The sequence below is a fragment of the Antennarius striatus genome, chromosome 23, assembly GCF_040054535.1.
Source record: "Antennarius striatus isolate MH-2024 chromosome 23, ASM4005453v1, whole genome shotgun sequence".
Taxonomy (NCBI): domain Eukaryota; kingdom Metazoa; phylum Chordata; class Actinopteri; order Lophiiformes; family Antennariidae; genus Antennarius; species Antennarius striatus.
In genome coordinates, this window is record NC_090798.1 from 6,409,121 (window position 1) to 6,426,332 (window position 17,212).

General features: G+C 39.1%; 1 protein-coding gene across 4 annotated transcripts in view; it reads left to right on the plus strand.

The window, feature by feature from the left end:
- The window catches only part of sorcs2 (sortilin-related VPS10 domain containing receptor 2), a 267,219-nt gene that overhangs the window by 77,029 nt on the left and 172,978 nt on the right, over positions 1-17,212 (plus strand). For all 4 annotated transcript variants that reach the window (XM_068308719.1, XM_068308720.1, XM_068308721.1 and 1 more), the window contains exon 2: positions 5,706-5,773. In XM_068308719.1, the coding sequence (XP_068164820.1) occupies positions 5,706-5,773 (68 nt within the window). The remainder of the gene's footprint in view (positions 1-5,705; positions 5,774-17,212) is intronic.

The following is a 17,212-nucleotide window of genomic DNA, read 5'->3' on the forward strand; positions in this document are numbered from 1 at the left end:
CCTCTCCTCCTCTCCGCCCGAGCAGTTTAATGAATGGTGGCAATCTCAAACTACTGTTAAAATGGTAACGAGTTTGTGGGTCACTGGTTGGCCTTTCATAAAGAATGTGGTCAAGGTCCAACGCAGAAATGACTTCAACCAGATGTGACTACTCAGTGATGGCTGGTGTCCTGACCCATTAGCAAAGCCATTGAGTCCTTAGGAAGGTGGTTATGGGGAACTATTTGGGAGAATGAAGCACTTTATTTTATGCATGTTTTTAGTCCAGCAAACACAGGGATGTAGCAGAAAGATAATGTCCATTGGATAATCAGAAAAGGTTTTAGAGGCAGAACACATTGGCCAGATACCACTTCTTTAAATGTTTGTTCGGATTCCAATAGCACCATTCTCTCTTCTTGTTTTCAGTTTTATTCTCCCTGCTCACTGCTGAAATTTGGCTTCATGAATTTATTGGAAGAAATCAGTATTGCTATTTGTCTTCATTAATGTAGCTGTTGAATATTGTGAACTCCACAAAACAAAATCTATTTTCCTTTTCATCTTTATAGTTCAGAAGAAATGCCGCTCCAAAGGATACATTTAGGATTCTGGTTGTATTTATTGTCATATTTAGAGTGATTTAAGAGCTGCCTGATGGTCTAGTGGAAGATTTCGGGGCTGAAGTGTATTCACTTTGGCAGCCAATACTCTACTAACATATAGAGTTTTATTACTGACAGCTTTACATGTTGATGAATCCATATTTGCGCAGACAGCATATTGAGTCTGCAGTTTTCATTTCTTTGCTTTACAATCTTTTTGGGAGAACACAATAAGGATATTTATATGTAAAATGCAAGTAGGTGAGTGTGTTGCCCCACCCTAGCATGCATTTTTTTATCTGGCAGTGTTGGAGAGAGGAATGGCTCCAAAGTGTCCGTACAGTCAGTCCACAGATTTAATTGGCTTGAAATTTACGTTTGTATCCCAAGAATATAAATTGGACCTTATATTTTTTGGGAAAAAAAAAAAAGGCAAAAATGAGTTTTATTACAGACAGTGATGAATCAATTATGTGTGTGGTCTGTTCCTGGAGAATGCGAAGCGCCCTGGAGGGATGAGAAGGGGATGTCACACACTTGGATGGATTTGGCTGGTTTGTCTTCAAAAAATGAATGAGTCCATTCTTTCTCCAGAGCCTTGCAGTCTGTCCGTCTTTATTTAGTCCTGTTCTTTCTTTAATGTCTTCTCCCTCCGTCTTTCCCCTTCAATAGCTGATTGATAGTGCTCCATTAACACACATTTGATGGGAATGTCTCAGGGGACAAATGGTTGTTGTCAAGCCGGAGCTTGTGGTCAACTCGGTCATAAGCTTGACTATCAATGCGGTCTCTTGTAGTTCTTGTATGAAGTCATGCAGAGGTCCTGACCAGCCTGTTGACTTTTCCTCAATAAAAGCCATTAGACTCGTTGTCGACCAGCTTACAAACAAGAAACCCACAGTGAGTGATTATGTGGTATTACAAGGTGACTACTTCCTCTACAATAGTTTGATTAGGTCAAAAGTTCATCACAAGCTTCCCAGCATGGAAGGAATTGCTCCAGATTGTCATTCTTTTTGCGTGACATGCTGTCTAGTACCTTGCTGACTCCCTGCATTGTCCCGTGAGTCATCTGTATTTCAACGGACTGACTTTTCTTACTCCTCTGGATGGACTCTTTACTGGTCCCAATCTTGCCCTTCAGTCAAATGAGCTGTAACGCTGCCAGCTTGTAGTCCGAATGAACTGTTCTGTACTCCAGAGGCAATAGAAGAATCTGGCTCCTTTGCTGTTCAGCAGTTTTGTCAATGTTGTGAGGTACGTACCTGCCAAATAAACTCTCTCCCCGCCTCCTGTCACTAATGATTTATGGGAAAATTCATCCTTGGCCTGTCCACTTCATCCCGAAAGAAAAATCATTTTCTATTTGAGCAGGACTTAGACCTTAAACATGAACTGGACATTGAAAGAAAGAGGTAGAATAAATACATGTATATAAATTGACTGACCAAGCCAGCCTTATACTCTCTATAACCTGTCAAGTTGTTCTGCAGCATCTCCAACATTTCATAAGATGGAATTTCTATTCCTACCCTCAAAATCCTGAGACCCTACAGCATTAACCTCGTTTCCAGCAGAGTTAACTTTAGAAAACAAAAAAGTGACTTTAACACTTCCTTAGCACAAACAAGCATATGCGAGCAATTTTAAAAGAAGCCTAAGAATTTTTTTTTTCTCTTGACTAAAAAGGATCTAAAACTGGATTTATTATTGAACATTTTTGTTCAGTGTCCAGAAACTTGGGTACAATTAAATTCTAATATTGGTGCATATCTGCTGCTAAAAAGACATTTTTTCCACACATCAAATAAACAAATAAATTAATAATATTATATGTTATATTTTAATTAAAGGTTTGAAGCTGTAGAAAACAATTCTCTTGTGCATAAATCCTTATGTACAAGAACAGATCGTTTTACTTTTGCTTGCTTCTTTGTCTACATAGTAAGTGTCAAGCTTTGCACCAGTATCTCATTAGAGGAAGGACAGCTGTGCAGAGGCGGACAGCCTGTTTCCAGAGATACCAGTTGAGTCACAGTATCCCAACTACGAATCTGGGAACATTTGCTGCGTGCTGCATGGATACTAATTCATCATCAGGAAAAGTTTTTCTCCCAGTAAGAGGTAGAAAAAAAAGCGTGTTGTAGACTTTCATTGTTTTTGCAAAAGCCATTACAAAGGCTGCAATCAATGCTGGCAAGTGCCAAACAACCACCGTGGTTGAAATTCCTGCATTTTTGTTGCTTTGAGCCATGTACAAAAGGTTTTCATGGTAGTCTGTTGTGGAAATAGGCCTAGATCTCTCTCAGTGCTCAACCTGTATGTCCTTAGCTGTGGCACACACCTTTGAATATAGAACAAAAAAATCTAAAATACCAAGACCAACCCCATCTCAGTGGTAGGTCTAATTAAAAATGACATTGGATTGAGTACCAGCTGCAACAGGTTGCTTCAAGCTTTGCAGTCTTTTACACAACAGGGCAACATAAAGACTCTACTTTATTCTGGGGAGCATGTTTTATAAGGCTAAACGTTGTGAGGGGATAAAAAGATATTTGATAAAAAGCTTGGGCCTGCAGCCAGGTTTCTTATTAAGTCAGCAGAGTAAGACAGCACCGCTTTCATCTTCTCTGGAAAAGAAATCAACCAGGTATTCATGTCGTAACGTTCACTTGTCTGTTTTTTTTTTTTTTTTTAAATTTTCCCAGAAAGTTATAGTTTCATGCATTGGCTAAACAAGTCAAAGAAGATTCAAGGAAAATTCAGCCTAATAACAAAAACTATGACCACCACCCATCAGTACAGGTTGTAGAAGGCAAACACAGGTTGTGTTTGCCTTCTACATCTGAACATGTATCAGGAGTGTCCACATTGCATACTGCTTGCAGCTTGAGTCCTTGGAGCATCCACCTTCAACTCAGCCTGCTGTTGGCAGTAGCCTCTAGGCTGGACCCCCACGGTCAAACAACTGTCCTCTCTCTAAATGCAGATTGAGGTTTTTCTCTTGTTCCTCCACCTAGAACTTCAAGCCAACCTGTCAGTCACACCGGCAGGCCCCACTATACCGTCTAACCCACCGGCACTTTTGCCATGGTAACGTGAATCCCACCAGACATGACTGTCAAGAACAGGAGTTCTTAGGAATATGAAAGACAAGGCTCTCTGATCCAGAGTATACACATGGGGTTTGTATCCTCGACCAAGATGTCTTGGTCACATGAATGATGCATCCTTGATTTTATTTAGCTTTGCGTACGATTGTACAGACAATGCATCTTTCCGCTAGGACAAAACCAATGTCAAAATGCGGAAAAAAATTCATAATCAGATTGCACCAAGAAAAATGAGCAAAAGTCACAATCGTTCTTACATCCAGACAGCTGAGAGGAAAACACTGTGAAAGCTCTCTTTAAAATCAGAGTGGCAAATCAGGCTGTTATTTGTTCAGGGTAATAGTTTCCTCAATCTCTCTCAAAAAACACTTAGTATATAAAATCAGCAGCAGTGCAGATAGAGTTCTCCCACAGTTACTTGTCTGTGAAATATTAATGCAGAAGAATCATTTGTTCAAATATTTGCCTCTTTTATGGTGTCACCTTTCAAAAATGATACTTCAATGTAGTGTAGCTATTTAATTGTTAGTTTAAAATTTCCAATATGAAGATACAAAAATGGAATTATTACAGTATATAAATGTCGGTTGAGTGTGACTCAACTGTACTAGACATTTCTAGCCAATACCTGTGAAATGCTGTGCTGCTTTATACAACATGTAATTGTCATTAGCGCAAGTAGTAGTTAGCATTGGGTAGCAAAATATTTTCCTGAACTAGGTGTTGTATCCCTCCATAGACCAAATGAAATACATTAAATAAAGTGTAGGCGTTCCTGCAAGTTCAAGGTCTAGTCACAATTGAAAGTGTTGACAAAAACTCCAAACGCCACCTCTTGCTGTGAAGAAACAGCAGCTGTACTATTTTATCCTTTCAGATGTCTGACTTTCTAATCTTATATCTTCAAGGATGAGTCCAGGGTCGTTTCTGCTGCTTACATAAGCAAGATCAGTTCTGGTCACTTCCAAAAGTCTATGACCAGAGGGAAGGGTCAGAGTGTGGATTGAAAGATAAATGCCAGCTTCGCTGCCTGGCTCATCTCTCCTCACCACAGTACTCAGAAAAAACACCCGCATTACTGCTCCTGCTGCGCCATCTGCAAGTCCATCTCATGTTCCATCCACAAAATATGGTTTTGACAGTAGTTTAGTTGAGAAATAAGGAACATAATTTTGGAATACTTTGTCTGGTGCTGTTCTACATTTTGAATATATTTTGCAGAGACACCTAATTCTAGGGTAGCTCTCTTAATCTGACTTCGTCAATCTTTGTGTCCAGATAGACACACAAAAATATGAGTGAATAGGAGGGTGATCTAGGTGTAGTCAAACTAAAGATATATTTTCATTTCATTCTCACATGCAGCCTACATTATAGTGACATAATCTGCTTGTGATTCAGCAGTTTCCCTTTAAACCTAGTCATATATTGATTTTTGGCCACTTGGTGGCAACAGAGCAAGATGTAAACAGATTGCTGTGCAAAGCAAAATTATTCTGCTGTGTGGTGCTGACAGTCAGTATACGATTGTATTTAAAAAAATGACTTTCATCTAAAAACAAATGTTTGTGATTATTTAAAAATAAGTCAAATGAGATTTAGATAATCCGAAGCTGTTTAAACACTGAAAAAGTGACAGTCAGGTGTTAGTTGTTTGGACTTTGTGTTCTGAAAACCTACACCTGCACAAATATCATTCTTTGTTAACTTACTTTGTAAATGGTTTTAAAAAACATTTTTAATATTCAAGTGTCTTTGCCAAATAGATGGATGGATGAATGGATGGATGGAGGATGGATAGATAGATAGAATAGATAGATAGATAGATAGATAGATAGATAGATAGATAGATAGTAGTGCGGTGATTTCAAATGATAGCTGTTATCAGGAAGGAGTTCCTGTTGTGGTCAGTTCTGCAGTTTAGCTGCACCCAGTATAGCCTTGCTGGCATCAGATCAGTAATGAAGGTGTGTTAAATGTTTGTTTCTTCTTCCTTTCCCTCTCACAGGTCATCCTGATCCTAACCAAGTACTACCATGCTGACTCCACCAAGGTGCTGGAGAGCTCACTCTGGAGGTAAGCCACACATGAACACCATGTTAGCTCCAGAAGGATGTCTTCATGGGTTATTTGACCTAAGACTCCCACAGTTCTTTCAGCAAGCAGTTTCCCCTTTAACACCAAGGACACTGCAGGTCTTTGGGCTGTGATTCTTCAAGAAGACCCGAGTAATACAGTTCATGAGGGTGGACAAAACATCAGCAGGCTGCTACTGCTAAAAGAGAGTAAAGCTGAGAGGCCAGAGCGGACATCTGTTCGGACAGATAGCGTATCAGCATGGCACAGGGCAAGATGGCGAGCACCAGCAGTGCCAAGATAAAGGGGTCAAGTCTGGCTGGAACTTCCTCTGTTTAGGAAAGCTGCATCTTGCCAAAAACACTTCATGCTTCTCTCTCTTCAAAGCTGTGGAAAACCCATCCGTTCTGCCACACTTCACAACAGCGTAGCGCACAACCAAACATATATTCTCGTGGAATATTAATTTTGTCTTTATTCTATATTCACTCCCGAGCAGCTCCTGGGTGCTTCTCTGTAACCCGTCACAGATAAGAGCACACAGGAAACTTAATTATATTCAAATTTTCTAATAAAAACCTCGAAAACAGACAAGAAGGGGATCGTGACACTGGCTAAAATTAGCTGTCTGGGAGGCATTTGCACGCTGCAAAATGTATCTGATGGTGGAACTTAATTCATGCCATTCACCTCTCTGAGGACTCCATGACTTCAAAGCGTCATCCGATCATTAGCTCTGTCTGCCTGCCTCCCTGGGGGACAGATATGAATAATGTACATATTTTTTCCCCTTTCCTTGTTGATGTTTTAATTGTTGAAGCGTATGAATAATGCTGTACATTCATCAGTGGACAGCCTACATTAAACGGAAGAAACAGGCAAGCGGTTGAATTTAATCTGAACTGAACCTTAACTGGTGGACACAGACAAAGCTGTCTGTTGGTATCTGAAGAGCAGAAATTACCATGAAATTAGAACCTTTCTGAGAGGACCCATGTGGCTGTCTCGTAGGTATAATGTGAGGGTTGTGCCTCAGTTCCTTGTAGCTGTCAGCTTGTCGTGATATGTGGAAGGCCACAATCCACTGCCGCATAGGGTTTGAAGTGTTGCGGTTGTGAGATCAAACAAGGAAGATGGGTGAGGATGAATGGGTGTGCCCTGTCAGGTGGCACACATCAAGATGCCAGGTTTCACACCAGGGGAAAGTTAAGAGCATATAAAGAAGAAAGTTTTTTTCAGGACGTCTGAGTTAATGAACCTAAGCCTGTTTAAATCAGTATTGGTCTGCAGAGGCTTGTCCTGTGTCAGAAAGCAAGGCACACACTCTTCACAGCTGAACACCTTGCTGTGTTCTGTTAGTGGTATTCAGCATCTGTCCTCAGAAAAGAAAAACCTGACGGTTGATAGGTTTAATGTCCCACAATGACCCACAAATTCTGTTCCTCAAACCCATCTTTGCTAAAGGAAAACCCAATCCAATGCTATGTTATTTGCAAAGAGATGAAGGTAGATTTCATGCAGGCAGCAATTTAGCCATACTGAACATAACATCTGTGGATAATCTACATATAATCTATGGATATAAAATTCATTATTTCTATTGCTGGTAGCGTTTCTACAATAACTCCATCAGAATATGACAGTTTCAAGAATTTATTCAAAAAAGCTTAACCTCCATCTTACCATGAATCCTTGCCAAAATTACCTGAACCCAAGATTGACTTAGCAGCTACACACCGAACCTAGAACGTTAAATGAAATCAAGAAATACTCGATGGAACTTGAGCAGGAAGGAAAGTGTTGCATTTTATCTGGGTATCTGAATGAAAGGGCAGATCTAAGATTTCCTTATCGAATGTGTTTTCTAAAGTATTACAAAGCAATCCATAAGTCATATGTAGCACATATTTATAGGGTGATCTTTTTCATCCAATGTATGAGGCTGGACGTGAGACTGTTCAGACTGGGTGGAGGTATTTCTGCATTTCCTTTTAGGAATTTTCTGTTACCCATCAGAACATATTCTTGGAATAAGGAAACTTTATATATGATGCCGGGTGGAATGGTGGCGCAGTGGGTAGCGCTGATGCCTAGTAGACCAATTACGACAGGATTACCAATTTGTAGTGACCAAAATCTGTAAATAGTGTTATTTAAAGATTGAGCCATTAAACACCCAGGAAACTATTTTGATCCTCAAGCTTAGAGAGAAAGGATGAACCTATTTTAGGCTTAAATCCTGAGGAAGATTTTCTTTCATAGTGCCTCAAATGTCAGGAGGTCACTGCTGTCTATTTATGATTTAATGGATTGTCAGATTACCACTAATGTAGTACTGTATCTTGATTTTCTAGTGGACTGTAATGTTTGAAAATAGGCTAAATCCTGTGTAGTGTCTTTTAAAACATGAATATACACATAACTTCCTTAATTTTAGCTTGACGAGACACATTAAAGTTATATTTGCATTGGAATCTCTCATGAAGGAACCCTTGAGCCCCCGACTTGGAAATCCAATTCCCCCTACAGGACTGCAAAAGGGCTTTCAACAATTTACTAATAGTCAGTGTACTATTTCTTAATGTAATAAAACATGTGTTTACCCACTGAAATGTTATTTGACTTTCCCATAATAATCATTCTCTCACATGAACTGGGGGTTTGTATGCGAATCGGTGGTGTTTATAATTCATGCTGTCACACGTCTTTTGAAAAACGGCGAGGGGGTTTATCAGGATTGCAGTGGGGGGATTTGGGATGCGGGGGTCGACTACTCCATTATGGATGAAGAGATCGTCTGAAAGGCCAGCAGTTCTTCGTACGGTAGATGAACCGTGTCGTACCTCCACAAACACAAACACTGAAAACCCGGTAAGCTGTCAAATATGCTAAATTACCCTATCAACTATAACCAGTGTGACTGATATCCACAATGCTGATGTCTGCTTCATTCTACACAGCCAACAGAAGGAACATTTCAATGTGCAATTTGAGAGCAATTCCACAAATTTAACATTCATCTCCAGGGCATGTTTAAGCCGAACAGTAGGGGGTGTCTCACTTCACGTTCATCAGCATCCACACCTCGTTCTGTTCTCTCTGTCTTCACCCTTTTATCCCTCTCTGAATGCATCTTTAAGGAGAGCAATCACTCACATTTTTTTGACTCTTGAATTGCCATGAATCTGGCTCCAAGCTATGGAAGAAAGTAAAGGTGTTATAATTCAATAGATAAATATATTAGATATACTGTATTTTTCATATATATTTAACTGTCTAAAGAGCACATGAATAATAATAATTATAAACTGATAAATCCCAGTAACATCCAGGATTAGAGCCTTACAATACCACTACTACTACTAGTAAAATAATAATGATAGAAATAATAATAATAAATAAATTATGACAATGACTGCCATTAATCTTTGCATGTACTACATTAAACTGTTAAATTCATGTAGCATTACTGAAAATGAAACAATATAACAAACATAATACAGTCTCTATTTCATGAATGTAGTGTTTAACTTAGATTTACAACAATGTGATAATTTGAGAATCTCTTTAGCTATTTAAACAATTTAATAACATATCAAATGTTTTGGTTCTTTGCAGATATCACCCTTTCATTTTTATCTGACAAAGCTGCCAGTGACTTAAATTTTGGAATTGGGTTCATATGATGGAGGTTTCAAATAAAAACTGTAACATCAGTAAGGAAGGATGGGCATTTGTAAAATTAGATAATTTTTCCAATGTTAGAATAAAACATTAGAATGTACTGCATGTAAATGAATAACAGTCACATTTTTAAACCACTTTAAAAAAAAAAGTAAATGAATAACAGTCTTGCAATCACAAGGGTAACAAGCAATTACAATGCTTTGTGAAGAGGGTTGGACATTATGCAAAAAGGGTTACAAAATATACATTTTAATAGTTTTATGCATGCCAGCTGTGTATGGTTTTAGAGAAAGAAGAGTGGAATCGAAAAAAATTAACAGCACCTTAACCAATGATGTCATGTGTTTCAGTTCACCCCAATCTCTTAATACGGTTAGTTTGAGGCGTAATGGCTGGAGGGTAGCAGCTCACTTCGCACTTTGATCCATCCCTAATCAGTTAGCTTCAGAAGTGGATGTGCACGCACACACATGCACACACGCACAAACTCGTGCACACATTTATTCCACAGTTATAAATGTGTTGATGATTAGCCCTCCCTGGGGTCCAGATCAAATTTACCCAAGCTGAATCAGGAGAGAAAGCCACAAAGTCTAAACTTTTTGGGCTTAATCAAGGCAGTATGTTTAATTTCCCGTCTCGGTTTCCTCTACCTCAAACACCCTTCACTTCCCTCAGGTTCCCTCCTTCATTTTCCTTCATTTTCTCCTCACATTCTATTGTTCGGTCCAGATAGTTTGTTCTGTAAATCGAGGCAAAGAGCGTCGTCTTCATTTCATCCATACATCCCCCGCCCATGTCCACCACCACATCACATCACTTATCTATTTCATGCATGGTTTTTAGACTGGGAGAGAAGAATAGATCCAGACAGTTGATATGGTTTCATATAAAATCCAAATATACTCCAGTATGGAGTAAAACCATCTCTAAAGGCTTAAGTATTTATCAAGAGTTGTTACAGTTACCTAAAGAAACTCCGACATAACAGGAAAAGATTAAATCACATTTTATGGCTAAATCTATTGCAGGGAGAGTGAAAAACAGACAGCATAAAGAAATCAATGAGGCGCTTCAGTGATGGATAATTCATCATGTAAGCCCAGTCATACACCACAGTGATTTTCTCTTACAATCACTTACAACTTCAGCATGACCTGCTCATCTTATTGTCACCTTTCTTACTTTGTGAAAAAGTTCTCTTACTCATTCTCTTTCCCTTCCTAGAAGTTCAAACCATGAGAGACCGAGTCCGGTAACAAGCATATCGTCATCCAGGGGTTATTTGCGTCAACTCCTAAGTCCACCCATGAAACATTACTGAGAAAACTCATGTTTTTTGTATCCTAATAAAAATAAGTCTGACTCTACGGAAATTAAGTTTTACTGAAAGATCTAAAACCTTTTGAGAAATCATAGCAAAGGGATCTTTGAAGATAGGGAAACACAAGCTGGTACTTAGATTTTCTTGAATGACTTGGAAGTACAAAACCCCAACAACTGCCTCTGATGGAGGATCACAGACTATTTTATTTGTTGAACAAACTAAAGCCAGCTGAATCAGTCCAAGTATTGTGAAGTCAATAGTCAGATCTGTCCATCTCTCGCTGTGTACTATCATCGCGTTGATGTTCCCACAACTTCCTGTCATCTTCTGACAGTATTTCTTGTGACCCAACTGCTGCTTTTCATTCGGCAATCAATTCCCACTAAAATGCAAAAAAATATTTAACTGGCTATAACTGAGGTTGGGTTGGTTCCTCGCGCACACTTACATGTTTGGGCCATCTGGCCATGCCGACTGTCCGAAAGTAGTGCAAACTGGTGCAGAATTGGCACAACTGAGATGCAATAAATAAATGGATCAACGATTATATGGAGAATGAATTGTAACCTGAGAGGACTGTTGCAGTCTCTGACTGGCTTTAGCTTATCTAGTACTTTGGTTAGTAATCGAAACCAGAATAATATGTTAAAACTAGCTTCAGTTATACTTTTCTCAAATGCTAATTAGCATGCTAAATAAATATAGTGATGATGATGGGAAATAAACCTGCTTAACAACAGCATGCAAATATTGGCATTTAGCCCTACAGAGTCACAAGTAAGGCTGCCCTGACCTCCAGTTGATAATTATACTGTAGATAACAGAAGAATTGAGATACCAGAAATGGCTGCTTAAATGAATAAATTTGAAATTGCACTGAATTAAGCATCTGTTTGTGTTCTGAATTATTGGTATGAAAAGTATTGATAGTCTTGAGCTTCACGATTTTGATGTTATTGAACTGTATTGATCTAAAATAAATAGATTGTTCACAAACAGCATCTTACAAGACTTTTTGCTGATGCAGTTAAATGTAAGTACATTTTCTCAGCCTGCACAAAAAAATAAAAGAACTGATTGATGAAATGTTCCTTTTCTCATTTTAATAATGAAACCAATTTCAGGCAAGTTTTATGCATGCAAGATTTTGCTTTTTAAATACAACATGCTCTTGTGTTTACTTTAAAAACGACATTGAGAATTCTGTAATAAATTCTTGTTCACATTATTACACAAGCATGAATCATCATACATGTGGCATGATGTTATAAATACGAGCCATATCACTGCTGCTGTGCAGCGGAAGAATGACCAATATCAGGATCATAAAAATATCATTTTTCAGCTTTGGGAGTCGGTAATAGCTGCACTAACAAGAATATCAAAAGCTTGTGCCTTGTCCAATAACACAACGACTGCCAATATTAATCTGTTAGGAAATGGACGTGGATGAAGAGGTGCAGGAAACTCAGATTACCATCTGATTGGACCTGAAATGAAATTAACCGCAAAATGAGACAACGGTGCAGGCTTGTGGACATGTATAAAACATAATGCCTTTCAGTGTGTGTGTGGTTGTTTACGATACACACTCTGCAGTATACAATATAGTACTCTATGCACATGTTTAAGCATGTTTTTGGCATGCGTACCCGTACATGTGTAGGAGTCGGATCGTTTTCACACTGTGGCTGAACGGGGCCGTCGTGCCCGACCATCTGGAAAATGTTACGCATTTACTTAAACTTTCTCTCGGAGGAGGAAAACACCGGTACGCAACTGCACACAGCTGCGAGATAGATAGAGAGAGAGAGATGAAGGGAAAGAAAGGGCGACACAGAGAGAAAGAGAAGTCCTCATGGATTTACCTCTGACTAAACTGTAAAGTATACCCACAGGATAACAATACTTGGCAGAGAATTTCTAGCTGGAGAGACTTTCAGAACATCTACCTTGCTATCTTCTTCACACATACACACACACACGCGCGTGCACACACACACACACACACACACACACACACACACACACACACACACACACACACATTTTTTTCTTCTTCCACTCTCTTGTTTTATCTTTATCCCAATTTCATGGTCTCGCTGGAAGCTACTTTCCAAAAGGACACTCATGGACCACACACTGCACAACGGTGCTACAGTATTTACGGCTCCTCAGAATGAATCTGAGCTGGATGGAATCGGCTGAACATTATTTTTGTGAGCTGTGACCTCAACCAAATGACTGTGATGTTGATGTTGTTGGTTGGCTGAATTAAAAAGCATTAACTTCATTACTTGTTAGAAATTCATGGTGTGCATCATGATGAAGACAATAAATAGACTTAGTATAACACACTAAAGCCAGGATTGTTCAGTTCAGCTCCGTGGATGAATCATTAGGTTTTCTGCTCAACTTTATTGAACGTTTGTGTATCTGATTTTTATTTGAGCTGCTTATAAATTCTGACAAATAGGGATAAAGTAGTTGTTGAATTCAGTTACACCTTATGTGAATTTGGTCCATAAAATAAGCCATCATCTGCTAGTGGAGAGTTTCCGTTTTGGCCAGTAGACATTAAGACACTTTATGGGCTTCATCTTTTAGACCGCAAAGCTGCGTCCATTATTTATGAAGACCACACTGTGTGAATGTATGGTACACAGAGCCTCTAGCATTTATGCTGACTCTTGGGATTTGCATTGATTGTTGTGTAAAAACATGCCTTAACTGATAGGCTGGACATAGGTTTCATGTAAGACCCATTGATTTTGGTCAGTTGGATTTATGACTACACCAAACAAACCCATACTCAACATCTCACTGAGACAACATTTTCGCCACAGGTCTTTATCCACATGCTAGAAGTTAATGCTGTGATTCAACTGGTTGATGTCTAGCTTTTACATTTAAATGAAATAATGGTAAAATTAGCTGAAGAAGAGTGTAATATGTTGTTGTTCTTTGATTATAAGCAAACTTACGATTTGTAGAAGTGGAATGACTATAATCATTTTTGTTTCCTCATTATAGGAGAATATAATTTTTTTCACAGAAGACATAGAAGAAATCAAAAGGAAATGAATGGAAACATAAAATTATGCACGAGAAAAGCAGAGAGTGGACAGAGAACCAATGGAAAGAAGCAAAAGCAAAGTGAAAACTGAGAAAAAGAATTTAAAAAGAGAAGTGTAAATCTTTTTGATGTATGATCATTTACTAATGTTGTCACAACTTGATACGGCTTTTCATAAAATCCTGTGTAACTGCAGTAAAGAGTCTAGAGATTATTGATGGGAAAAGTGGGGCGGTTTAGATTTTGGATGAGCTTTTTTGAAAAATTAATTCGCCTTTAATAGAAAACATGTCATAATGTTATAAATAATATGGGGAAATTTGCCCTGTGAATTCCAAACAGTTATGACAACCTGTTTATGTAGTCATTTGATTTCATTTTCTACTTGTAGTCGTCTTTCCGACTGGTCTGTCTGTTTCATCCCACCCACTGAATTTACACAAGTACATAATGTTTCCCTCAATTAAATAGGAAATTTGCGGATTGTGGTTAAGAGGAAGCACATGTGAGTACGGTTGCGTGCTGGAGCAAAACCCAACTTTCCTGGCGTCATCAGTGAAAAAGTCTGTTTTGTAGGATCAGTTGCTGCATTTGGATTAGTCAGATGTACGCACACACACATGCACGCACGCACACACACACACACACACACACACACACACACGCATGCACACACACACACACCGTCTCACCGTCTGCACTGACACTTCAAGAAGCTTACTCCTTCATGTTTCCTAATCACAATCTGGGTCAGCACTACCAAATCAACGAAGAGGACGCTGGCATTTGCCTAATGTTGTGGGATTCGCCTATTTTCAGTTGCGTATGCGGGTGAAAATGTTGTTAAAGTAAAATACAGTGAAGTAAAATGACAAATCAAAAAGTTATCATGAGTTAATCGTGTCAGACATAAACCTGTTAGAGGTTTGGTGTCTCTTGTCAGACAGTGGAATAAAAACACTCCCAGCCTTACTTTATTGGTTCTGGATTTGCACTCCCATAGCGCTGTTGGAGTCATGAAAAACATTGTAAAAGAAATGCACATATTACCCACAATGGAACTTCACTGCAAACAGTTTAGTTGCAGTATTAGGGCTTTTAAGCTACTACTATTGTTCGTCACAGTTTGCCATCTTATGTATAAAGAGTTAATCTTTGCCTTGGACCTGCTAATGTTGCTCATGCACTAAATGAACAGGATATCTCTTACAGCATCCCTGAACACCAAAAATAACTCCACACATTTATAAAAGAGAAACCAAGATGACAGTCAGTCATTGCTCAGCGTGAACAATTGGTGAGCATCTATATAATAATAATATTTGTGGTGTGTCCCATGCAGTTGGCATCAGTCCGGCTTTGACACACACTTTTCAGCTGAATGACCATGCTGAGTCAACCGCAGAGCAGTTGTTGAATAAATCACTGCTGTTGGTGGTTCACCTAACAGCAACTCGTTGCTGAGAATGTCAGTCCAGACAGCATGCATTCTCCTTATTCTTTGAGCAGACTGGTGTTAGGATTCTGGTGCTTTTGTTGTATTTCCTTTTCTGACTGCTAAATGCACAGTACCACCACCTGCTGGTATGGAGCAGCGCTGGAGCAGAAGGCACACTTGTATGGTAGTTTACTCCAAACTGTAGTCTTTGTGGTGTGTTCTATTGCAATTTGCAATTTCTTGCTTTGTTTTCATGTTGAATTGATGTGTCTTCGCTTCAAGTTTATGTTGACAAGCAGAAGCTTTTGAGTAAAGAGTATAGACAGTGTCCTTTCCCTTCAAGATTTGAGGACTTGATTTGGAACGTAGCAGACGCTGTTTTTTGCCAATCACTTGCGCGCGCACACACACACACACACACACACACACACACACACACACACACACACACACACACACACGCGCACACACTAGGATGTGCCAACTCTGTTTTCTGAATAGACTTGGCAGTCTCCGTCGATCTATCATCAGTAACACTTTGGTGGTCACAGTGAGCTCTTCATAAAGTCTTATTGCTGCTTTATTTATGAGCTTGCCATCATCAGAATAATGAGCCCTTCAATAACATGGCATGGATAATTACCATAAAACAATAGCTATTATCACGTTAATGATGTCATTAGGATATGTGCACTGGGACCATCATCCGAGCTCATGAAGTGAAGCTGTCGGTGCAATCAATTCGTGGGAAGAATTTTTCTGTTTGACTTGTTTTATGACTTTTTATGAGATGATTGTGCAGAGAGAAGGGGGAATAACTTTTTAAATCTCAGAGATGTAAAGACTTCATTTACTTGAGCCATGATATAGAGCCAAAATGTGTCCAGTTGAGAACGTGTACCTCGCAGATTATCATCACAAAATCGTCTTAGTAGTTCTGAGGAAGAGCACATCTGCTGCTATTCATCTACGTTGCACCCAGAATGACTGCAGTATGTTATGTGGTCTATGATTCAATATATTGTATATTGCAGAATGCTAAATTAAGGACTTTTCAGCTGATTGCTTTAAATGTTTTATTTAGAAAGAATGAATAATCTTTAAAACGTTTGGAATAGAGAGGGCTGCCAGTCAGAGTCACGAAGGGGGAATAAAAGAGCATGTTACCAAACAAAACTGAATTACAAGTCATCATAAACAGAACACATCATCAAATATCTGCACTGCCGAAACAAACAGACCTCAATTTAATTCAGTTTGCCATAGGTGTGTATTAAATCAGGAACACAAATGCGTGATTGTGTACAAAAGACTTTCCTTTCAGTCCCTCAAATCATGCCATTCGGCAAAGAGTCTGTTTTGATTTCCCCCCAAACCCCAAACACTTCAGTTCCAACAGATTTTAGGACCAGAACCACCACTCAAATGTTTGCTCTCACTTTTAAAAAGGATTCCTTTAAAACAGCTCTGCCAAGACCGACAACTCAGGAGAAACTCAGACCGGGAGAAACACATCCTCCGGATTATTCCTTCTCCTGACATGGACTCCAGAGACAGTCATGCTTTACCACAAGCTGGCTACACTGATATAGACTCAACAACACTGCTGCAGGTATCGCTGGGGGATCTCTACTCCACCGATCAAACAACACTGTTGGCTCTGAGTCACATTCGCCGTGCCTGCAGAGTCTGTATGTCAGTCACTGGTGACAAGCTCTAGAAGGTTATGTTCTGTCTGAGATCAGACTGAGATCACACACAAAGAGATATGACCAGTTTTAGGGCTTTACGTTACACATTATATGAGGAGACTATTGTGCATGCAGGCTTCGTGATGTTTTCTGAAATCATACAGTATATCAGCAGGTATTGAGTCTATATTAAATCATACAGTATATCAGCAGGTATTGA